The 26,300-nt window shown below is 37.5% G+C and overlaps 1 protein-coding gene across 1 annotated transcript in view; it reads right to left on the reverse strand.

The window, feature by feature from the left end:
* The window catches only part of acap3a (ArfGAP with coiled-coil, ankyrin repeat and PH domains 3a), a 68,981-nt gene extending 48,702 nt beyond the window's left edge, over positions 1 to 20,279 (reverse strand). The window contains exon 1 of the mRNA XM_079848232.1: positions 20,116 to 20,279. Coding sequence (XP_079704358.1) covers positions 20,116 to 20,162 — 47 coding nt within the window. The 5' untranslated portion in view covers positions 20,163 to 20,279. The remainder of the gene's footprint in view (positions 1 to 20,115) is intronic.
* Positions 20,280 to 26,300: the final 6,021 nt, after the last annotated feature.

Genomic DNA, 26,300 nt, shown 5'->3' on the forward strand with positions numbered 1-26,300 from the left:
AGCTTTTTACAGGATTCATTTCCAGGAAGAAAAAAAACCTCCCCATGTCTGGTATGTTGTTCCAGAGCCCGTCTAAACTACAAGTGCAGCCCACAAAAATGTAAGATTTCTCCACATCAACCGGAGCCAAGACTGCTGCAGCGTCAAGAGATTATTTTATGTGCGATTTTTCTTTTTTCTTTTCGGGTAGGGTCAGAATCGGCATCATATATCCTCATTCCTTCTTTTTCATTGAGCTCTCTCTCTATTACAGGGGTGTCCAAACCTGCTCCCGGAGGGCCACTGTCCTGCAGAGTTAAGCTCCAATCCACCTCAACCTGCAAGGAAGTTTCTATTATGCCAAGTAAGAACTTGATTAGTTCGGGTGTGTTTAATTGGGGTTTGGAGCTGAACTCTGCAGGACAGTGGCCCTTCAGGAGAAGGATTGGACAGAGACTGAGAGCTAGATTGAGAGTTGGGAGTCTCTTTTGTCCCTCACCCCAACAGTGACACATTGTGAGGTGATCCTCAGTCTGTCTCAGCCCAGCCAGGCGGACTCTTTCTGTGTGTCTCTTCGCATCTTCATTCACATTTTTGCACGCTGGAGTCACAACAGACCACCCTGAGCTAATATAAACCAGTCCGGCTAGCCAAGACGCTCCACATCCTGAACACTCATTGTCTGCCCTACGTCTTCGCTCCTGGACCAACATTCGCGTCCGATATTTCACTACATAACGTCCTTGCCCCTAGTGTTATGTCTAGCTGTCATGAAGATCGTACATTCCTGATATTCCAAGTTGCTTGAAATTGTAATGCGGGAAAAAAAATGAGACAGGCTTAATCTAAGAAATGCTCTGTAAGGAATGTGCACCGAGCGCTTGTCTATAGTTGTGGGACTCAGTAGCGGGAACAGAATGTATGGCAGTATTGTGTGAGAACTAAATACGTGACCTGAAAGGGTTAATTATACCACTTCCTCCCCACCGTGGCAGTCTTTGTTCGGTTGCTGGGCTTCATGTCTGAAGTGTCTGTACCCCAGGGGCGGTGAACTAATGGCAGGCCACACGCAAAGAGCCGTTATACTGCAAACACCAAAGCCTCCCTTCAATTTACACCCGGCTAAACCGAGACCCCTAAGGAACTGTGGGAGATAAGAGTATAACTTCAAGTCAAAGGGTCCAGCTAAGATTTTTTTGGACAAATTATTTTTTACGTGCGCATAAAATCACCATTTCCAGGCAGTTTTATTCATTATAATATTATATTCATTGTATTGTACATAATGTGTTATCGTTTATTGATTATATTACTAGAATCTTTTTAAACAAATGTATATTTGTATATTAGGGGTGTAACGGTATACACAGAAGTCACGGTTCGGTACGTACCTCGGTTTTGGGTAAACAGAATGCACTCTTGCAAAAGAGTATTTAACATTTGGTCACAATCAGTTACAAAACTGAAAAGCATCTTTTGGTGTTATGGAAGTACAAAATAAATGGAATAATGAAAAATAAAACTTATGCAGAGATTCGTTTTCTTTGCGCGTGAGAGTTCATTAACATGCGGTGACAATGGTGGATGCACGAATTTCAATATTACGCTTTTTCAAGAAATCGTAAACATCAGTTATCACAAAAATGAATCGAAACTTAAAGGGTACATAACATGCACAGTTTCACCTAATCTCATGTTAATCTCTTGAGTACCTTTAGAGTAGTAGTGCATCCTTAATATCTCAAAAAAGTGTTTAGTTTTATTAAATTTATAAAAGAAAAATACAGCTTTCCGATTCTCTCCGGAAAAGGCCGAGCTCCTGGAGGCGGAGCTATAGAGTCAAGCGGTAGTGCTTGATTTCCAGCAAAAGACAGAAATCTGATTCAGTTGTACTTACATGAATGGGGTCTTTTATCACTGGGACCGCTCCACGTTTTAATAGCAAACGATTTGCAAATCCAGCGTCGACCTGAGCCTTGTTAATAAAACATTCGTCACTGAAATGGCCAGAACACACAACCGCACTTCCTACACTCCGTTGCTGCCCCGGAAAAACAAACGGCATCCACCGTTCCTGTAACACTGGGTTCTTTGGAAAGCTGGACACGGTAAGCTTTCCCTCACATCCAAAAACACACTTTTTTGGAGACATTCTTGAACAAATCCTATGCAGCGCTGCCGATGATTTCCTGTTGAAGCGCGTTGATGTGCGCGGTCTCGTTCTCCTCTGGTCGACGTGTGCGCGGGCGCGCTTTTCCGAGAGAAATGCTCATATAAGGAGTTCCACTCTGGTCTACGTCATTAGATCCACGATAAAAAAACCCAGCCGAAACTTGTACCAACCCGGAAGTAAGATTTTCAGCACAGAAATTCTCCGTTATTCGTCCAAAATATTTTTTTAAAACTTTGCCCATGTTTAACATGAGAATCCATCTCTTTAACACTGTAAACAACTCTGAATACATGAAACACCATGGTACCCCCCCTTTAACGTATAGGCTACTAGCAAGCTCTTGTGTGCCATCTGAACTCTTCTTTTGTGTTGGTGTGTAGATTGTTTGTTCTTCTGCTCTTTTTCCTGTTATGGTGGTTAGCAAACAGCATTGCATTGCCACTCGCGCCCCCTTCTGGATTGGAGTGTGGATCACTTGTGACTGACTGTATTCGTCGTCTGACTGTATGCACCGAACCGTGACTGTTTGGGACGAAAACATGTACCGTTACACCGTTGTTGTACATGTACATATATGAAGAGTTCAGATGCAAAAGCCTCTAAGTGCCGTCTGAAATTTTCTTCTAGAATGATAATTTTTATCAAGCTCGTATATTTAAGTTCAGTAATTTCACTTAAATGACAATTAATAGGTAATTTGCATTGCCATTTAAGTGAAATTACTGATCTTAAATATACGAGCTTGATAAAAATGATCATTCTAGAAGAAAATTTCAGATGGCATTTAGAGGCTTTTGCATCTGAACTCATATGTATATATATATTTATTTCATAATCCCTGCTTTTTAACCAAGGTGATGTGATATGCAAGGATTTGTTCAAGTGACAAGTGCCCAAACTAAAGTTTGTGATTCAGGACTGACTTGAGGTCACTCCGGTTTACTGTACATCAGTGGAAGGATGAGGCTCTATAGCTTCCACAGGACTTCTAGGAAGAGCAAATAATGACATAACAAACTATCTAAGATAAACACACAAACAAATCCAGAGGGAGGTCATAGGCCAGAGGTTATACCCATCTCTCCTTCCTCCAGGTGCTTCCTGAAATAATAAGTTCTTGACGTCACCATGCTGTCGTCCTGTGGGTGCAGGACCAGGATGTTGATAAACCTTCCATAGTATGTGAAGTAAAACATTCGCCTGTCACAGTGACAGGAAGTCACACACGTTAAAATCATGTCCATCCTATACACACTGATATTCATCATATACAGCAAATTGTGGACGCCACCAACTTAGATCTAGAAGTATTTTGAACCGCGTCTCCTCGCAGCAGATTGTTTGTGTGTGTGATAGAGGGATTTCTGCCGCTGTTTTGACTCCTTTACACATTTTATAAGCTCTTCACGAGTTCGCAGCTAGTCAAAATACCATCATATGTAGCTACACACATACTAGGAGCCCATTTAGCTCAGCACACAGCATTGTTTTGGATGTCCGGTAAGTTCCGTTGCAAAATAAACATCATAAAAGCCGACTAATCAGGTTGTGAACGTATCCCTATGCCTTTAGGTTTGGTATCTTTAGGTTTGGTGTTAAATATGGCAGTGTCAACGCTAAGCGGACCAGGACTAAATGTTTTTTTTTTTTTTGGTTCGGACCAAACGGACCAAGCAAACCGAACTACGCGTGTAAACACACCCTAAAACCCAACAGATGAGCTCAATAGGAGATCAGTCCTAATATAATCTACTACATTTTGCTTTCAGAAGCGAAGAACACATCAACACAGGAGGTATGAGGGAGAAATGTAAGCTCAGCTGTTTCAGATGTGGCCAGTATGTATTTAGTGCTCTTGGAAGTGGCAGCAGGTCTTTTGGGAATCGGGCTTGCTTCAGTGTGCAAACAGGCCTGCAGTGGGAAGAGGAAGTTTCCTCACGCCTCATTGAGCCCAAACGCAAACCGCAGGCTCTCCTGAGACACAGAAGCCATCAATGCAACATTGACGCAGTGGAGGGAAAGCCAGTGCAAAGCAGTACAATTACACAGAGCATGCTAATCAGCATTAACTGAGGGTTTACTGACATTTATAATGTTACAAAATATTTCTATTTCAAATAAAAGCTGTTCTTTTGAACTTTAAATTGTGATAATATTTCACAATATTACTGTTTTACTGTATTATTGATCAAATACAGTAAATGTACCTTGAGCAGAAGAGATATATATGGCCCACCCTGTATATTAAAAAAAACGTACAGACCCCAAACTTTTAAATGGTAGTGTATAAAAGCAAAATCTATTCTAAAATATATAGTTCTATCTCTATATTATGACTGGATTTGTTGTGAATCGCAAAAATATTTAAAATTCTAAAAACCAAGAAATTTGAAATAATAAATTGGTTTTCATGTTGTTGTGGTGTCAATCTTTTCAGGGAAATGACTTCAGAGATCTTTGATGCCAGAAATATTAGACTTTATTAACAAACAAAGCCGAACGCCCCTCTGCAGAAAGACGCTCTCATTCTGTGTCCAGTTTTTACATATATACCTACATCCTTGTCCCAAATATGGTAATACATTCTATAGATTATTTTTGGGCGAGAGTTTGTACCATGTGACTTTACTGAAATAGCATTCTCTGCTGTGTTGGTATTCGGGCCTTAAAGGCTTCCAAAGTCAAACCAAAGACACACACAAAGAGGAAATGAATAATAGTGTACAAATGTATAGCTAAATTACTTATTATCTAAATAATAAAATCTTCAACAATGTCAAAACGTAAACACGCTCTTTGAAAAACCAGTTAGTAAAGGTAGTAAAACACTGGTAAAGGTATAATAGGCAAATTAATAGGCAAAAATCAATTTGTTTTGCTTGAAATTATTATGATCTTTACCTGATAAACTGTTAAAAAAATTAGGCCATTTAAAACTGCATCCTTACAATTTCAAAAAAATCTTTAAAACAGTGAAAAAATGAATGATAAAAACATTTGGTGCCTAGTATCATTATTAATAAATAACTATTTGATTATTGGTAACTATTGAACATTGGTGTCTTAATCATATTCCTCATTTTATTGAAACAAGAGCACACTCAAGGTTGTGAACTACTGTGATTATTGCCATTGTATTATTCAACTTTAAAGCATGTTAGACACAAGAATTGTATGTCACAAAGTGCTATTGTACTGGCTTTGAAAAACCTGGCTCACTCAGTTTGAATGGAGCATTGGGTGCAGTGAATAAAGCACACACACACACACACACACACACACACACACACACACACACACACACACACACACACACACACACACACACACACACACACACACACACACACACACACACACACACACACACACACACACACACACACACACACACACACACACACACACACACACACACACACACACACACACACACACACACACACACACACACACACACACACACACACACACACACACACACACACACACACACACACACACACACACACACACACACACACACACACACACACACACACACACACACACACACACACACACACACACACACACACACACACACACACACACACTGCTGCCTTTGCTGAACCTTCGTTCATATTCCAGTAGGCCAGCATCATCCACATGCATTTCCTGTGCTGCACAGGGACAGAGCGAAAGACCCCGAGCGTGCTGAGAAAGTGAATGGGTTTGGCCCGATCAGAACCAGATGCCTGTAAGAGCTCCAGATGTGAGTCAGCAACATCCCAGAAACAGCACCAGACAGAGCCACATGATTCACAACACACACATATTCGGCAGAAGAGGAACCATTAGACACAGGACAAAGACTCAGAAGGAAGAAATAAATAAAATAAAGAAGTCAGGTTAATGCCAGATTCCCCCGCTGGACTTCCTCTAAAGCAGTTCCTCTTTACTGTACTGTACAGAGTAAAGTACATCAATCGGAAAAGTACTAGTCAGTTGAAGCTGGATGTAATCCACAATTCAAGCACTGTCTTCAAAATGAATTCACTTAAAGTGAAATGGTAATACTAAAATTTGATGCAAAGTTGCAAAGTCAGTCAGTTGTTCACTATGAGCTAGGACCTTAAAGGCTGGTTATACTTACAGTTAAGTAGCCAGTTGGGGAGATAGCATCTAAATCATCTTTCAATATGAGTCTTTATGCATTTAAATCATACCTAAACATGAGATCAATTTAGTGCAAGCCAAAGTTGACTGTCAGTTTTAACAGTAAGCCGGGACTATGATTTCATTCATTTCTATATGAGTGGACCATCTCTTATAATGTTCAGCCTGCACTCGGAAGGAAATTAGATTTTGGTCCATTTATATTTTCTTCCCAGCGTAAGTGCATTATGGGTAATGAAATAAAGAGGAGTCTGTAATCAGGTACGGATTGCCCGAACTGCTCTGAATAGTGCAGTTAGTAAAGCTACAGACTTTAGTAAAAGTCAAAGCTAAAAGAACTATAATGAATTAATTTGATGCAATATCACTTGAGACTCATTTGATTGGACTACAAAAAGACATTAAGGCCCGGTTTCACAGACAGGGCTTAGATTAAGCCAGGATTAGGCCTTAGTTCAATCAGGGCATTTAAGTAGCTTTTATAAACGTGCCTTAGAAAAAGACATGACTGGTGTGCATCTTGAGACAAAATAATGGCACTGACATATTTTAAGAGATGTTTAAGTTTCAGTTAAAACAGCTCAAACATTTTTAGTATTTATTTACTTATAATTATGTATTTTTTTGTTTGTTTCATTGCTTTCAAAGCCTACACCGTAATGGTTCTTAGGTCAAGTCAGACATAAAAAACCTGCGGTCCAGTAAGCAAGTGGATTCCATCCATGATTCAGACCTCTGACTCCAACGGATTTATTAAAAAGAATTGCACATTATGTTGCAAAAGTATGTTCAATCTTTGTAAATACCCAAGATAAGAGTGCCCACATAATTTCCCAGCCTCGTGCCTGATGGCATTAAATCGCGCCGCCGACAGTACATGAATAATCCACAGAGAGCTACTATTTTTATAAACTCTGAATTATAAGAGGTTTACAAAAACCATAAGCACCCGCTGAGATGTTCCCTGCTGTGAACTTCCCGTGCGGGTCAGCAGAAAGGAAAGATGGGAGTGGGTGGATGACGATAATCCTAATTGAGAACCATTACATCCACCTGTTCCGTCACGCTAGGGGGCTTTTAACAGCTTTACCCGTGTTTTGTGGGATTGGAGGTTGTTTACTAGTACTTTAAGAAGTCTGCATATCTTAAAGTTCGAAAGGAAATGCCTAGCATTGAATGAAGGGCTTCATGTTGTTCTTCCTGTGGACACGGCATCAGAAAGATTGATCAACAGGGGGGCTTCATGGGAAACTCTTTCCAGTAACCTCCTGTTGTAGAAAGCATTGTGAGTGGGAGATTTACTCTTAACAGACAGAAATCTGAGAGCAATTGATATCAGATGCGCATTACGTACATTCTTGTGAGTCGAAGAACCGCTTGTTTTTTACTAATTCAACTTTGGTTTCAGGTTTCCCAGTCTCATTTCCTGTGCAATGTGTAAACATCAACAAATGATTGTGTTGTGACTCAAAAAAAAAAAAAAAAAAAAAAAAATCAAACCTACATCATTAGACAAACAGGAGCAGAACATCTCAGGAGGAAGCAAGGCCAAGTTATTAGATTTCCTTTCACTTAATAAACAGTTCGCACTCTCTTAGAGTCGTCACTCTTCCTGGATGTTACATAAAAGTAGATTTGCAAACTCCTCAGAAGGCACAGCCTTTGTGTGGTGGAGTGTGAATGGAGCGGCTATTCATCTTTTGTAAGGACTGCCAGGCTTCACACAGGGTCCTGCGCACAAAAGGCTGCAATGACATCATGCCTTAAAAGTTGAGTCTGTTTAACATGACTTAGAGGGTCTTAGGCTACGTTCACACTGCGAGTCCAAATCCGATTATGTGTGTATCCGATTAGAATCTGATCTAAAATTAATGACTGTCCAGTGTATGCCGCTCTTTCATTTCGGGAATATCTGCATTGGTTATGGCAATGACGACACGTCTGTAGGTTTACGCCAAGAACAACAACAACCGCAACATGGAGGGTTTTTCTTATAACAACGTTTGAAGTTTTACGTGGAGTGAGAAAGTCAAAATTTCCCAAACGGATTTCCAGAAATGTGATTCGAATAGGATTTCAAACCACATACTGTGTGAATGTAGCCCGAATGGATTTGTAAAAATCCGAATTTCATGTGTTTTTTGGCCGTTCACACTTGCTAAATATGATCGGATTTTAATCGCATATGCACAAAAATCAGATTTGGGCTGACAGTCTGAAGACAGTGTTGATGATTTATGGAAGACATTAACGGGTTCAAGATAACAACAAACATTTAGAGTATGAAATTCAAATTCAGGCACTTATGCCAGATGGTTGAATTTTATTATAACAAAGTGATTTCAACTTTTTTTTGTATGTTTTGTTATATCATAGTAGAACTGTCTTGGAATTTGTTTTACCATTTACAACTACACATGTTTTTTACCACCATCTCAGACCCAGACTTTTAATCTTAAACTATTAAAATCCATAATATAAGTATGAATTATTATATTTAAAACTATGATAATCAAAACCAATGGTAAAATAAACAAAACAAAACAGTTCTATAATCATTAAATAAAGACAAAATTTTGACTCCATTGAACAATTTTTTAATAAGAAAAAGTTTAAGGAAACAACAGTATCACTGAAGAGCTGGAGATGAAATATTAGACAAAAAAAAAAAAAAAAAGTACAAATATTTCATTCCACGCATCATTTCCAATGAAGATGTAATTGCAAAATTAAAAAATATGTATTTAAGTAAATTCCACCACAATCAGTGTTATTGTTAACTAAAATTATTCAAAACACTTTCATGAACTGCAAAGAACTTAAAATAATTTATGTTAGGTCAAAATATTTCACATAAAATGAAAAAAACTGAAATAAAGCTAAATAGAAAAAAACAAAAGCAAATGAAATCTTTAAAACCTAAACTAAAATTGAAATGAAACCTGAATATAAAAATAAAAGCTAATTCAAAATATTAATATGTGTAAGTGTAAGTATTGTATATAAATAAAATAAACAAAAAACACAATATGCTGTTATACACAATAAAAGATTTGGAAATGACACTCTGGTGAGAACTAAAGTGCCCGTAGTTGAAGAAACACCCATTTACGCTTCAAAATATCGAAATTCTTCCAAATCAAAGATGAGAACTGGAATCTCATTTTCTCTTGCTCAGATCCTGAGCCATAAAACGAAGCCCACTCCCCCACAATCCTCTGCAGATTACTCTTCCTCTGAAGTCTACTGCACATCTTGGGACTGGTTTCTTTCACACAGTCCTATCATCACGTGGAAGGAATCCTCCGACGGCTGTCCTGGAACGGAGCCTGGCTAGCTTAAGAAATCCTACCTATCAAAGATCTACAGGCTCATCCCATTCCATGAAGAGAAATGTTCTGGCTCTGAGAGGAAGGAATGTGGCCGGCACTCAAGGAGTTTACCACAGCAGGAAACAAACTAAAGTTGCTTCACGATTACTAAGGTGTTCTGACTGATTTTTAGCATGTATGCAGTTTCTTGAGGGGTTTGAGTGCTTGCTTACTGGTCAAAAAGCCCATACTCAAGTCTGTTTTGCACCAAAATGGTGTTGGTTCTCACGCCAGAGCAAATGCAAATGTTCGATTTATAGTAGTTCTTCAGATTGTATGAGCATGATCCCCGTTGTAAGCCATGTCACATTGTGGGATCTCAAAAGTCAAGACGTGTCAAAAACGGTCCGGACACACGCAAGAAGACTCGTCTGGAGATTTAAATCATCAATCCACGACACGGTCGGTGACTGTGAGCTGCTTTTACATGCAGGATTGAAATGGTGGCTAGCAAACAAAAACAATCTTTGGCGTTAATTTTGATCATGGCTAGTCTCGAAAAGAAAAATGGAGCAAGTCTATGGATCAAGTGGTGGTTTGTTGTAGTCTCACTATTTGCCTCATCAGGTTCTGCGCTCCTATTTTAGGTTCTTGATTTGACGGTTGTCGTAGGAGAAGTCGCACTGACACTGTCAGAGTTTTGTGAAAGGTAAAATTTGATCGCAACGGTCATTAATCATCCGTTGGCAAACATGACAAACTAGCTATAAAAGACTTCAGATTTTGGCCTGGGATCAGAGGAATCTTTTAGGATTCTCAACATTTGTCTTAGACGGCCAAATTGTGACCAAAATCATACAGTGTGAACCCGGCTTAAGAATCTGAATGGGCCGTTTTCCACTGACTTGAGAACTGTATGACGACATAACAGACTACATGACTACACATAGTGCATTTGGGATCTTTTTTTATCCGTTTTTTTTTTAGTATTAGAGTCATTTTAAATACAGCATCCTTTCGATATTACAGCATGCTTTTGATGCAATTCCAAGAAAATTCTTATTAATCAATTCACACATAAAATCTGTCCCCCTGTGGGGAAAATCCAGCTTTTAATGTTGTCTATGTGGTGTTTTTAACATGCTTTAAGACAAACTGTGTGCAAATTCATAAGTCACATTGCTGAGTATTGCTGAGAGCTGGTGTTTCTGACGTCAAAACTACCTTGTAACCAATAACATCAACGTGTTATCGTCAACGAGTAGATCTCTGAGCTGGTTTGAGTGATTGGATGCGGGGCTAATTTGCATATTAATAGAACCACGTATAATAAATGAGGCAAGGGTTACATTTAAAGTTACATTTAAGCTATTTTAAGGCATGAAGAATGTTTTTTTCAAGGAAAAAACCTTTAAATATGTAATTTTGGTGATCAAATATGAGTTTTAAGGGATACAATTATTGACTACAGGGGTCTTTAATAATTTCATTATATTTTAGATGGACAACTGGGCAACAATTAATCGCATCCAAAATAAAAGTTTGTGTTTACATAATATATGTGTGTGTACTGCGTATAATTATTTAGTATATTTAAATACACACATATGCATGTATATATCTAAGAAATATATGTTTGTATACAGTATATATATATATTAAAATATAAAATATATAATATATATAAAATTTATATTATATAAATATAAACATTTTATATATAAATAACACATTTATCTTAAATATATACAAGCATGTGTGTGTATTTATATAAACAACATAATTATACACAGTAAACACATATATTATGTAAACAAAACTTTTATTTTGGATGTGATTAATCGTGATTAATTTTTGCCCAGCCCCAATATTTTTACATCCAAAGTAATTTGATTCAGCTAATGAGCCATCTAATTTTGTTTTTACGATTTATGTTGGATCTGGAGCAGTTGGATCAAGCAGAGGTGATCAAGCGGCTGTCCGCACACCTTGACGTCCCGGGACTGTGTTCTGGAGGAAATGTGGGCTAATCCATGATTAGCAGAAATGTTTAAACTGCTGACCTAATCCTTGTTGTTTTCACATTGAGGCCGTAGTCCAATGAGGCAGGACAAATCAGTGACACCCTTTGCAAGATCGATATAAGCTTACAGCGTCTTGTTGAATAATGTAGAAATAGGATAATTTAAATGAACAGGGCGGCATTCAAGGCGAGCCTGACTCTGGAAACTAGACAATTTGTCTTTTAAGGCATGACAAGTGTCGGGCGACTAATTAGCTCTATATACACAGAGCTAAAGGGGGCAATGCATATTGACTTAAAATCAAAACTTAGCACTCACTATGCACTCTTATTATTTTAATTAGCCTAGATATTCTCATCTACATTAGCATCAAGCTAATATCTTGTATGCAGTCGTGCAGCACAGAGGTTTGTAGCCCAATTAAGTGAGGGACGCCTGAACCCATCTGGCTTATGACCGTGTGGGTCTGTCGAGGTAAGGAAAAAGTCGGGCCCTGCTGGCACACATTCAGAACAGAAGGAGGTCAATATGAAGTAGAGCAGAAGAAATAAGAGCATGTTGCAGAAATCCCTTCCAGCTCAAAGCAACAGCAACTCTTCAGGAACAACTTCAAAAACAACAAAACCATACCAAACATCGATCCGCCTCTCTGAGGACTTACTGGAAAACTGCTCTAAACCCAGTCAAATGGTTTGCTCTTTTTCTGTGCAACATGCATCAAACGATTGGTTAATGGTCTAGCGTACTTTTAAAGTGGCTGTACAAAGGTTTTATAGATAAAAGCAATCCATTCCCCATCCTTTGGTCAGCCTGATATATTCTCCTGGCACTAATTACAATCTGTATTTAGTCTAAGGAGGATATGCAATAGTTATCTAAGATACCTGTAGACAACACATTTAATCTCTAAAGCAGGGTTAAAACGATCTGTAATCACAGATGAATGAGATCATTGTCTAAAACTGGATCAAAAAAATCAAGTCAACAATTCAGCTCCAGGAAACAGTTTGCATTGTATATCATCATAGGGAAGGACGATGAATAATGACCCATAAAGCACTTAAAATGAGGACAAAGCAACAAAGCACATAAGCTCATTATGCTCAACTTTCATAACTTTCTTATTTTTAGAATGATTTCTGAAGGATCATGTGACACTGAAGACTGGAGTAATGACGCTGAAAATTCAGCTTTGCCATCAAATTGTAATAATATTTCGCAGTAGGCTACTGTTTTAACTGCATTTTTGATCAAATAAATTCAGCCTTGGTGAACATACGAGACTTCCTACAAAAACATTAAATTCATTTTTAATTATTCCAATACCGACTTTTGATCGGTAACTTACATTTACTGTTTTATTTATTTATATTGACAACATTTTTAATCTGTATACAAGAAAATAATCATTGTCTTATTAAGCCAGAATTTTAAAAGGCATATCTAATTATCCTTACAGAGCTCCAGACTGTGACCAAATGGTCGCATTTCGCTACTTTTTTTTCCAGCCAGTGTAACTAAATTTTGTTAGAGGCAAACAAAAGCGAATCAAAATGCACTACTCGTTTGAGCTGCGCGGAGTGTCTATAATACACTATAATACAGCTCCGACCAATAATGCACGGCGCAGCACGAGCTCAGAACAGGTTTTACTTGCAGGCCGATCTCGATCATGCAACACTGTTACTACACAGCGCTGGGAGATCCATTGAGAAAGCGTTTGAATTCGCAGTATAATTAATGACATCGCTGCAAGATTTAATGAGAAGCATTCAAATTCGGCAGTTATAAACCACAGATATCCAAATTTTGGAGATGGTCCTCACTGCAGAACACGAAATCCAGGGGGAGGAGTTGGATCCAGATCCAACTCCTCCCACCTTACATATACCTAAACATACCCATCTCCACCCTCTGATCCCTAAACCTACCAAACTCCACCCCCTGATCCCTAAACCCACCCCTAAACCTACCAAACTCCACCCCTTAGGTCTGGATCCAACTCCGCCCCCTGGATCTTGTGTACTGCAGTGAGGTGCTACTGCAATTTTGTCCCCATTTGTAAAACTAATGGTACGTTTACACGACAACGATGTACTAAAAACGGAAAAGTTATTCCCTTGCATTTTTCGCGTACAGATGACAATGCTGTCAAAATTAAAAACGCTGTATTATTCATGCCAGGCCAGTAGTTGGCGATGTCACTTTGTAAAGAAACACTACACGCCTATTGACTGAACATATAATACGGATGTGCATGACTTCACCGTTTTCACAAATTTGCGTTTTTGTAGTTTACACGGAGATGATAACGGTATTGTTTTCAAAAACTTGCACTTTGAATCCAGTTTTCAAAAGTTTGCGTTTTCAGGCTACCAAAACGTTGTCGTCTTGTAAATGAACGGCTAAAGCGCATAAAAAGTTTTCAGTTTTAGTAAAAAAAAAAAAAAAAAAAAAAAACTTTCCAACCAGTAGGTGGCGGCAGAGGAGCACTTATTGGCTTATTAGCCATTTCCACGCCCTAATATACATTTTTCACGTTTTGCTTTTGAATTTATATTTAGACATGATGAAATCACTATTATAAAATATCAAATCATTAATAAATAAATTGTCAAAGTTTGAATTATGAAGTAGGAAAAGTGTAGCCTGACTACGTCAGACTTCGTACTTCCGCTCAATTTCATTTCGCTTCTGTACTCAGTCTGAGACAGCTTCAGAGCTTTCTGTTTGCCACCGGTCTGGAAACAGCCGGGCCAATCAACGAACAGAGGGCGGGCTGAGAGCCGTGACGTACACGCTGATTGTACCGTGGATGCGTAGATTTACTTAACTTAACCTGCAAAAGTCATTCACAGCCATGTTCACTCCGGTATTTCGCTCGATGGTTTTGTTTTCGCATCATACGTGTTTACAGTGAAAGTTAAATGCGGCCGAGCATGCGCATAACACACGCCATAACCAAACGTTATGTGATTGGCTTACGGGTAACCAATGATTTTAAACTTCAGACAAGCGCCCCCTAGCAAGAGAGAAAACACTTATCTGTTATGCCATTCCAGACTCTGTCTACGAAGCAAAGTGAAGTAGCAGAGTCTGGTATTACCAGGCTAGGAAAAGTGACAAAATCTCATGAAAAACCAATTTTTTTAAAAAAAATTGCCAATTAATTACAAGAAAAAGCAGGTAAAGACAAGAGCATTCCTTTTATAATCAATGAAGCTGTCGGTCAGTTCAGTCAGTATAAGCACTACCAAATCAGGTGCAGGTGCCACCATCTGTAGAACTTAGTGGCACTGGTCCACTTACTGGCTAGTGCTCTCAAATGTTAGTCTGGAGTCCTTGCATTTCAGTGTACTATAGCATGCATTAGTGTAAACTTTCAACTACTGTCATATCAGACCAACAGAACAAAACCTTAGCAAGTTAGCAAGCCATAAACAAACAATATTAACTCATTTAATTTCAATAATATCACATCTGTTGTAATAGCCTTTGAAAAATGCTCGTTAAAATTGTACAAGACAGTGCATTGCATTCATGATTGCATTCTGGCCTTGAATACTATATGATTTTGGTCTTTGTAAATTCAAAAGGAATCATAACTCAGCTGACCTAGTGGTTAAATTAAATCTGTACACAAGTCCAAAAAGTCCTCCCCTGGTTCTCACATGATCATGAGAAGCCGCCATACATCAACCAGCTGTTGGTCTCCAATCATGCTGACCCAATTGATCCGTCTCAGTGAAAGCAGCCAGTGTGACAGAGAGGCATCATGGACAATGAGAACATTCTGCAACAAGCTGGAGACGACACATGTGAATCATAAACTGAACTTATGCCACGGGTCACAGCAACAGGACGAGGATGTGCCCCCTTCCCACAATGTGCCCAATACATATAAACAGCAGGTCCATTCAAGACTCAGTCAATAACACTCAAATTTTCCTGAAAACTTCTGTTTTTGACAGAGATATGATGACATTAAATTTCATGTTATGGCTGATATTTAAATTCTATACAATTTTGTCAAAATAAAATAAAATACATTTAAAAACTAAAATCAATTATTTTAAATCCTTATAATATTTCACAATATTACTGGTTTTACCGTATTTTTGATCAAATAAATGCAGCCTTGATGACAATAAGAGACTTCTTTAAAAAAAACATAGTGTATTCATAATACATAAATCATATTTCATATTCATTTTGAGATTTGATTAGTAAAAGACTATGTTTAACAATGTTATTAAATTAGTGTTTTTAAAGTTTAACTGAGTATTAGATGATGGTAAATGTGATTCATATAAAAATACTGGCCGAAATATATATATACAATAATTTAAGAATAAAACATCAGATATGGCACTAATATATGTGTGCATCCCTAGTCCTTGATATTAAAACCACTGGATATTAATACTGAAGAAAATACGACACATACTGTATGTTTGTCTTTCTCAAATAAATATCTAGAAATCTACATCTGTATAGTCTGTCCACTGAATGTTTTATGCCAGAATTATATATTAAAAAAAAATTAAGAATGGGAATAAAAGCTCTTATTTGATCATTCTTGTAGGGACGGTTTCGGTGGTCATGGTCAAATATGTCCGCAGTGACCTCTCATAATCATTTGAGTACGGAAGAAGCCTGCATTGCACTCAACGAAACAGTAAAACAACTTAAAAAGCATCATAGGATGGAGCTTCTCTATAAAAAGCATCCGTTCTGCCAGCGAGTCATTACGTAAGGCACTTTATTGATTGAACCATCACTCTTAGCACCCAAACAACGACAGCTTGAATAAGCACGAGTTTCCTCAGACAGAAAAAGGATTTCAAATGAAACTGGAGATTGGTACTGAAAGTTCTGGAGATGTAATAAATTACAGTAGTAACTCCTGGCCAGGCGCTGGAACGCACCGGTCCGCTCGCAGAGGGGGTTGGAAAGAAAGGTGACACAGCAGACTTGAGTCAGGAATGATGAATAATATTTGGTCAGGTGGCTACAATCTGCTCAATGCTCCATATCTGTTAACGCTATAGCTGAATGCGGAAAATTGTACACGGACAATAAAGATAACATCCGTTATGAAGACTGCCTTTTTGATTGAGCGCAAAGAAAATACCACATGCAAAACCCACTGGCACTTTTGTGGCCTTGACCTTTCAAACTAACATCAAAGATTGACTGGAGTGACGGAGTCCAAACCACAAGGTCTTTGAGGGTTGCCAGAGATTGGCAGGGATAGAATTGCAGGGTAATTGTAAAGGGTGTGCATGAACGCCGTGCGAAGAGTCAGTGTGTGAAACTAGCCATGCGGAGGTAATGCGCAGCATGCAACCAACAAGTGAAGGAAGTAGATTGTATTAAATGTTTTAGATAAAGAAAAACATCCTGAGATCTTACATAACAGCTTTCACCTCCACAGAAGAGTCATTAATACAGTGGTTGTGTCCAGAGTACTAATTAAGTTTTGGGTCTTAGTAAAAGTACGTACACTACAGGTCAAAATTTGCAGTCAGTAAGAATTTTGTTTTTTTTTTAATGAAATTAATCTATCAAAAAATCCTAAATAAATGGATGATGGTTTCCACAAAAATTTATAATAATAATAAATGTTTCTTGAGCATCAAATCAGCATATTAGAATGATTTCTGAAGGATCATGTGACACTGAAGACTGGAGTAATGATGCTGAAAATTCAGCTTTGACATCACTTGAATAAATTAAGTTTTAAAATATATTAAAATAGAACACAGTTATTTGAAATTGTAACAATATCTGTAATAATACAACATCTGTAATTTACTGTATTTTTGTTCAAACAAATGCAGCATTGGTGAGCATTAGAGGCATTGTTCGAAATCAAAAAATTGAATAATCTTAGTTACTGACCATTACGTCAAGTCATTACAAATCACTTTATTACTTGTTTATTAGTGTTTTGTTTAAGTGTTTTAGATAATGAATTGACGTTTAGTTACTGTGCTAGTGCCAGCAAATTATCATTTGTATTGCACAAGACAGACCTCAACAAACTGTGCCTAAAAATTTCTGAATATTTATTAATTTAACAGGTGTTTAAAATAAAATTAATTATAAAATAATCGACCACCCAATTGCTCCTTTGGTTGCCCAAAGAATTACCGCAAGTTTGTGCTACAGACATAAACAATACCTCAAATTGTGTGGCTTCTTGAAAAGCGGAAGATTTAACAATCTAGTTTCTTCATAAACATTAGAAAGTTCCTTCAAATCCCTCAAGAGACTGAGGAGACCGGACTCACACAGCCAGATGGCATCCATTAAGGTGCTGCTTCCCAGTCTGGAAGTCTTTGATTTGGAGCAGGGATTATGCCGCCTGCTCTCACACACACACACACACACACACTCACTCCGACGCATTTACTCAACACACACGCTCACGTGGGGAGTAATCGGAGCTGGTGCTGAGGAGGGGATGTGGGTGTAAAGGAATGCTGGTTTATTTGTCTAACCTCTGGATCTCGATGCTTTACCACAGTCACAGCTAGAGTCAGTGCGTGGGACATTCGGAATTCTTTAGATCCCATGTCCCACCATAACGTTCAAAACCCCGTACCTCCTTCCTCTCGGAATATATTGTCAAGAGAGCCATCGGATGGGAAGGAATTTTCTCAGCCATTTACATTTACACTGTACAAGCAGCTTTGCATTAAATGATACTGATTTACACAGTGTGCTTTATGACAACCAACATGACCATGAGCAATAACTGCAAACTGCATTTTCATTGTATTTCTTTGCTTTTATTCAGCAAGGACACATTCAATTGTTACCAAAAATATATTTCAAAAAAAATTTGTTCTTTGGAACTTTCTATTCATCAAAGAATACTGGAGGAAATGTAGATTTCCAACATAACTGTTTTCAACATTGATAATAATAACAAATGTTCCTTGAGCAGAAATTCAGAATGATTTTTGAAGGATCATGTGACACTGAGGACTGGAAAAATGATGCTGAAAATTCAGCTTTGTCATCACAGGAATAAATCACAATTTAAAATTTATATACATTTTTTAAAATAATATTTCACTATTTTTACTATTTTTGGTGTGCAAAAGTTATAGTAGGCCTATATTCAGATACAGTATAAAAATATAATTAAGTTATAACCATATAAAGTAGTCAACTATACTAATCTCTGTACAACTGGCAACCATCATGAGCCATTCCTCGCAATGGCATAGAAATTTAACTTCATCTTTAAAGCAAAGAAAAACAGGCATTATTTTGAGAATTAACCCATCGAAACACAAGGGAACAACTATCAAGAAATGATGTGCATGATTCAGCCTTAAGTGCCCATGTAATCACAGCTAAAGAAAAATAGCCCTAGAGAGGAACATCAAGACATTTGTGCACGGGATATGAGCCATGCTGAATGAATCATGGAAAATCAATGACTGCTGGGCATTAGATAGCTGGTCAAACATCCCTCTCACACTCAGTCAGTTAACATGGTGTAAATTACAATCACCATCACCTCAATCTTTCGATGAACAGATATGGTGTAAATCTTGACCGTTAAGTTGGTCATATTCATGTATTCAAGTGTTCAGCACCACCAGATGTCTGATCGTCAGTTCTCAAGGGTAAGTAGGGTAAAATCAATGACTTAAGCAACAAACTGCAGACTAATTACTCATTTAGTAGAGGTTTTATCCCTAAAGACTTAAAGCTCCCTTTAAAAAAAAAGAAAGAAAGAAAAAAAAGATCTGTCATACTCACCCTCATGTTGCTCAGGTATAAATGTAAACATGATTTGAGACCAAGACAGGACTTGTTTAAATCATAAGGACTTAATTTCAGTCTATTCATTATACTTATACTCATACTTAACAGTGCAGGTTCTTTAGGCAGCTTGAAAACTACAGTCACCATTCACTTTAATTGCATGGAAAAGAGCAGCGTAGACATTCTGCAAGCTAACTGATTTTGTGTTTGATGGAAAAATAACACCATACATCTCTTTAGCAACGAAATAGCAGTTGATGATATAATTTTAATTAGCACAATATTGATGACAGTTCATGAATCACTCCATCAGTTCTCAGACCAGATTTTTAAACACTATACGTTCACTCACTACATGATTATAAACCATTTTTCAAAATGTACTGGTAAATAGTGATAATAATAGAAAAAACAGCAACAATTCACCAGGATGGGCACATAAAAACGAATTAATTAATTCATACTGTCTATCTCGTGGCACTGACTTGACTGATCAAATCAGATCATAATATTGTGCAAACAACAGAATAGCAGATAACTGAAGACTTGCAACTGGAAATTAACAAAAGCTATATAATATCTAGCCTAATTCTCAATATTACATTATTTACAACACATAATATCACTCAACTAACTCAATGTAAAACCTCTCTTTCAGTGGAAAACAGATATTTCAGCCTACCGAAAACGGGGTGAGTCTTTGATGCAGTCTTCAAAATCCACCGTCATACTGGACGATTTATTTCCAGATATTACAACTGAAGTTTCATCGCCGTCAGAAAACAAGAGAGTAAATGTAAGATATCCCGCGAACTACAGCCTCTTCACTCCACTCAGGCAGAGAGTGAATCCACTGAGCTTTAACACGCTTCTAATGCTAGAGTTAGGGACTGTCAACAGTTTCTCTACTCTGACTAAAACGCGTAAAGGCGTCAACGGCTAGCATCAGATTAGCTGGCTACCATACTGTGCTTTTCATATGCGACCATGGACCCTGGAGATTTATACATCACATGGAAGTTGAATGAATAAGCTTTCAATTGATGTATGGTTTGTAACTATAGGACAATTTTTGGCCGAGATACAACTATTTGAAAATCTGGAATCTGAGGGTGCAAAAAATCAAAACATTGAGAAAATCGCCTTTAAAGTTGTCCATTTATGTTCGCAATTGTGCTGCATTCACTCACAAAAATAAATGTTTTATATATTTACGGTAGGAAATTTACAAAATATCTTCATGGAACATGATCTTTATTTAATAGGCTATCCTAATGATTTTTGGCATAAAAGAAAAATCTATAATTTTGACCCATACAATGTAGGCCTATTATTGGCTATTGCCGCAAATATTCCCGTGCGACTTGTGACGGGTTTTGTGATCAGGGTCACATATTTGGTCATTTCTAATTTTTGCTAGGAAAAATAAAATAAAATAAATCTTACATAGCTATATTTTTTATAGCCTAAAGTCTGTCGCATATTGTCATTTATTTAGCTATAAAATAAAGATCATTTAATTTAGAGTTCCCATTCCAAGTTCTGCAGACAATATCAAATAAATCAGATTTAAAGGGTTAGTTCACCAAAAAAATGAAAAATATCCCATAATTTACTGCACCCTTAAGTCATCCTAGGTGTATATGACTTTCTTCTTTCAGCCATAGACAATATAGGATATTTTTTAATAAAACTCTGATTGTGTTTGGCTGAAAAAAAGAAAGTCAGATGGCTTGGGTGCGAGTAAATTATGGGATAATTTTCATTTTTGGTTGAACTAACTGCTATGTTGTCACATATATTTATGTGCAAATTTAATTCAGTGAATGGCATCCAGTTATAATTGCAGTGCATTTACATTACATTTATACATAATATCTTCAATAGATTTGTAGAAATGCTTTTGTGTGAAAATAATTCAATCTTTTGAGATGATCCCTAAATCTATTTGGGCTCAACACACCCCCTTGTCAATCTTATATTTACATGAGAGAAAGAAAAGCTAGTGCAGTAGTCATTTGTACAAGGTCATGTGCTATTTTACATGTTATGTAAGGAAAATTTTCTTTCTCTTTTTTCTTAAATTATATGTTTTTAGTGTATTTGAAGTCTGTAAATGTGCAAAATCATATTGATCTGCAAGTAATCATGTAAATGCAGGATTTATACAGCTCCAGACTTTTTGACCCTTGAACTGCATTGAAGAATGCTTTGTGTTATAGTTTTAAAGTTTAACATGCATCTATACGTCATCTTTTTCATCCTGACAATGTTTAGGCTATGAATTCTCCTCTTTCCGCTCTTTCAGGAAACCGTACTGAAGCATGGAAGAAATCTTACAACATATGTTTTAACTTTAATGACAGCTTCTCTCTTTCCTGTCTTGTTTTAAAATATTTCTAGTCCTACTCCAGGTCTGGAAAGCAGCATCAGTTTACATAAAATGCCTGGACAACAGCTTGGAAAATCAGCATTTTGCCGGCCACCAGCAACATATGAACCGAGGACGTCAAATCCATGTACGTTAATCTGGAGCTTGCTGAACTTGGATGATTTAAAGTGTCTTCACCCAAAATGAAAATTCTGTCATTAATCACTCACCCTCACGTCGTTCCAAACCCGTAAGACTTTCATTCATCTTCAGAACACAAATGAAGATATTTTTGATGAAATCTGAGAGCTATCTGTCCCTCCATTGACAGCCTACACAACTGACACTTTCAAGCCTCAGAAAGGTAGTATCCATGTGACTCCAGTCTAAAGAGACGCGAGTGGTAGTTGCGTAGACTGTCAATGGAGGACAGAAAGCTCTCAGATTTCATCAAAAAGATCTTTATTTGTGTTCTGAAGATGAACAAAAGTCATGGGTTTGGAACGACATGAGGGTTAGTAATTAATGACAAAATTTAAATTTTTGGGTGAACTATCCCTTTAACTTGAAGTGCTTATTGCCATCTTTAGTCAGACTGCTGAATCAGGGTCACAAATATGTTTCTAAAGGACTAAAGGATAATATTCCCCATAAAGAGGAAATACGAGTCTCAGTGGAACTATAAACATTAGCCAGCCATATTTTATATGCCTAGCCGGTGTAAAATGCCATCATGTTGGTTTTATTGATTGAAAAAGCACATTAATATTATATTAGATTTACGTTTATGCATTTGCAAATGCTTTTATCCGAAGCCAATCCAAATGCGTAAGCATCCCTGCTAACAAAAATATTAACGTTTTGCTAATGTTCCCATTAAGTCATGAACATTTTATTTCTGTATGTTCCCTGAAAGTTCAAAAACGTCCAGTTTAAAAAAAAAAAAATTAAAAAATGTTTTTTTTCTTATTCAAATGTTAACATTTCATTTTATAACTCTGCAAACATCGGGAACGTTACTTTTGAATGTTTTTTGAACATTCTGAAACAAGTAGTTAAAATGTTTCAGAAAAAAGTTCCATGAACGCTGTATAATAACGTTTTTGTGCTAACGTTTTGAGAGAACGTTATTAAAGACCAGATAACGTTGAACAAACATTCTATTAAGAACATTGGTTCAGAACCTTGCCAGAACATTCCCTGGGAATCAAACCCATGACCTTGATTCAGGATTCAATCTGAGCTTATTGTTCTATATGAAAAGGCATTTTAATGTGTTATGAAAACTGATTCAGTGTGTTAGTATCAGAAGGCTTGAGTTCTCTGCAGCATCGTAGCCCGTCCAACTTTTCTAACTGCAGTTGGCAGATTAAACAACAGCACAACTACAGTTCCTGTTCCTGAGATCTGGAAGTGTTTGACTTGTAGATCTCACAGAGAAACCTGATACTAAGAGGAATTTGCATTCTGGCAGGCTGTGATAAGTACCACAGCAAAGATGCAAACATCTGTGGAGCTTTCTGCTCAAAACAATGCTGTTATTGAGTTTCACTGGACAGAACTGAGTTGTCCAATTCAAAACCATAAATGGCTAAACCTGAAATGATCCTCAATACCCTTTTAAAAGACTGTTAACTGTTATTAATGTTAATGTTAACTGGCATATTTTGCATGCACTCTTCATAATTATCTCTTTGTAATCCATGGTCATTCATGAGTAGATGACCATTATTTAGATATATGAACATGTCAATTGTTCTAATGGCATTTTTACAGCAAGAACCAAATTAGAGCATTTCAACAGCCTGCATTTCCTATTTGAAGCCAAAAATAGAGGGCATTATTAATTCACAGGAAATGGGAGCGCCTGGGGGAGGGACAGGCACGCGGATTTTACTCCAGGCTTTTATTGAATGCTATTGTTCAGTCTTGTTGCACACAGGGAAAGCTGTTCCCATAAATCCGAATGATGTCATTCCTTCTTCTCTGCACTTGAGACGTCAGGACAGCCCCTGGACTCTCCGTGACGGTTTGTTTGGGGTGGGCTAGGAAGTTCGGGCTAGGAAGTCACAATGCTATTGCTCACACTTGGAGTTAGAGTAAATGCCTGACTCAAAGTCTTAATCTTTGAGTGTTTGTGCTACAGGCATAAATTAGGCTTCAAATAATGCAGCTTGTTGAGGAGAGGTGTGCTAGAACTTTGACTGGACTAATGATTTTTGCCCAGAGGATGATACAACCGGTGAAAAAATCTCACAGACTTATCTCACTGAAGGAGGAAACATAGCCATAAGCAGTTAACAACCACCTAGAAAAGCCCTAGCAACCAAAAAAAAAAACACCCTAGCAACTGCATAACAGCTCCCTAACATCACGTTGAGGGATGCACAAACACCCCTCCCATTTTCTTTAGGAAAATGTACAAATCAATTTTTTTTACAAGACGGATTACATATGAATTCATTTTCAAATTTCACTTTTACTTAAAAACAAACAAACAAATAAATAAATAAAAAAGACTTATTTTATTTTATTTTATTTTTGGCACACTTGAATATCCAAATAAAATATCTAAAAACAAGAAAAATTCTATAAAAACTAAACTCCATAAAGGACCTATCAAGGTTTTTTTTTTTTTTTCTTCATTGTGTTTTCTTGTTTTAAGCATGCATATCTAACACAATTTTGTAAGGTGTATCATTAAACTGATAAACAAATAAATAAAGCAAGCAAGCTGTTATAGGGTAAATTTGATTGCATACCAAATCACATAAGCAATCATCCATAGATTCACTTAATGCAACAATAAAGAAGATTAGATCATTTACTAAAACTGATTAAAATGTATAGTCCTATATTCTCAAAATCATTTCCCATTAATAAAGCTTACACAAATTGCCCGGTAAGGCTATTGTGTTGTCATTTTTCCTTTATTTTGACAGAAGGAGAGATGGGAAAGCGTCAGCAAAGGAGAGAATGGGATCGGGACGCACTTCAAGCGAGTCAAGACTCGAACTCGGGTCACATGGCGTCATGATTTGAGTGTCACAGGCCTTCATTTGACTAAACAGCAAATATTGTCTCTGTTTCATAAATGCTGGATTTGTCCTCAGGACACCAGCAGTCATGGAGTCAGTGACAGTGAGATCATGAGGACACCATGAGCACATGTGTCTGTATCTGCTCTCGTCCAGCTGCGTCTCGCATGCAAAACCTCCTCTGCTCTGTTTCTGGTGTTAAAATTAGAGCTTTTTCAAATCCAGCGAGACTTCCCATTCTCCAGTCTCTCCTCCCTATGCAGAGCTCTCTCCCCGACTTTCACAGATCAAAGCTGCATTTTTTTTTCTTGGTGGCTGTTGAGTCAGCAGTCTAAATTAGAAATGAAGAAAGGCGGAGGAAAAAAAGAGAGATTTACAGGAAATATTCCATCTTTCCAATTGAAGTTATGCCATAATGTTTGCATAGATAGATAGATAGATAGATAGATAGATAGATAGATAGATAGATAGATAGATAAAAGTGACCAAATTAACACCTAAATGTCTTTAAATGTAAATTTACATATGAATATCTTACATTTTATTTAGTTATCGGACGGACAGATGGAGTTGTAAAAGCAGAACAATAGAGCAGTTCTTCAGCCGCTGTGTCCTGTCAGCTCAGATCCGGCTGTTCTTCTCTCATCTCAGGCACATGTGCTGCAGCAGTGTGTGGACTGGTGTGTTTGCTGGGAGAGATGCGAGTCTCAGGGAGGATGACCTACTTTTGATCCCAGCACTTCCCAATGCTCTTTCTCTGGAAGAAGCAAACCCTCCACTGAACACACACACTGTATGTAACAGTATCATTTCTGACTGCAGGTGCTACAACTGAGAGCAACTGGAGTGAATCAGCCACTTTCCTGCCAGTATTATGCATGCTCGCTCTCTCTCTCTCTCTCTCTCTCTCTCTCTCTCTCTCTCTCTCTCTCTCTCTCTCTCTCTCTCTCTCTCTCTCTCTCTCTCTCTCTCTCTCTCTCTCTCTCTGTGCAATTTGGTCGGTCTCTGATTCATTATTCATCCTCAGCATGTTTGCATTTTTTCAGTACATCTGGCCTTTCCTTGTACTGGGGGACGTGTTTTAGTCTCTCCAGTCTAACTCTAGTGTTCTGTTCCATGAGATGAGAATTCTTCCAACCAGAAACACAAGCTGCAAACAATTCATCATCTCAGCAAATCGACAGATACACAGACAGACGTTCAAAACTGATTACCAGGAGTCTTGCAACACATGCTACTTAATTCTACTAAATTTCCTTTCAGCTCCTCTAAAATAGATTCTGCATCTCAGTCCAAGTCACTACAAGACAATAGCAGACCCATATGCCAACATCTTAAAATGGGTCTCAAGTGCATTTTTAAATGGCAAGTTATAAAAGTAAATACACAACCTCATATAACTAGTTTTTAGACCATCTGGGAGCATTTAAACATTTAGTGGGTCTGAAAAAATCAAAT

The sequence above is a fragment of the Squalius cephalus genome (genome assembly GCF_949319135.1).
Source record: "Squalius cephalus genome assembly, chromosome: 18".
NCBI lineage: Eukaryota > Metazoa > Chordata > Actinopteri > Cypriniformes > Leuciscidae > Squalius > Squalius cephalus.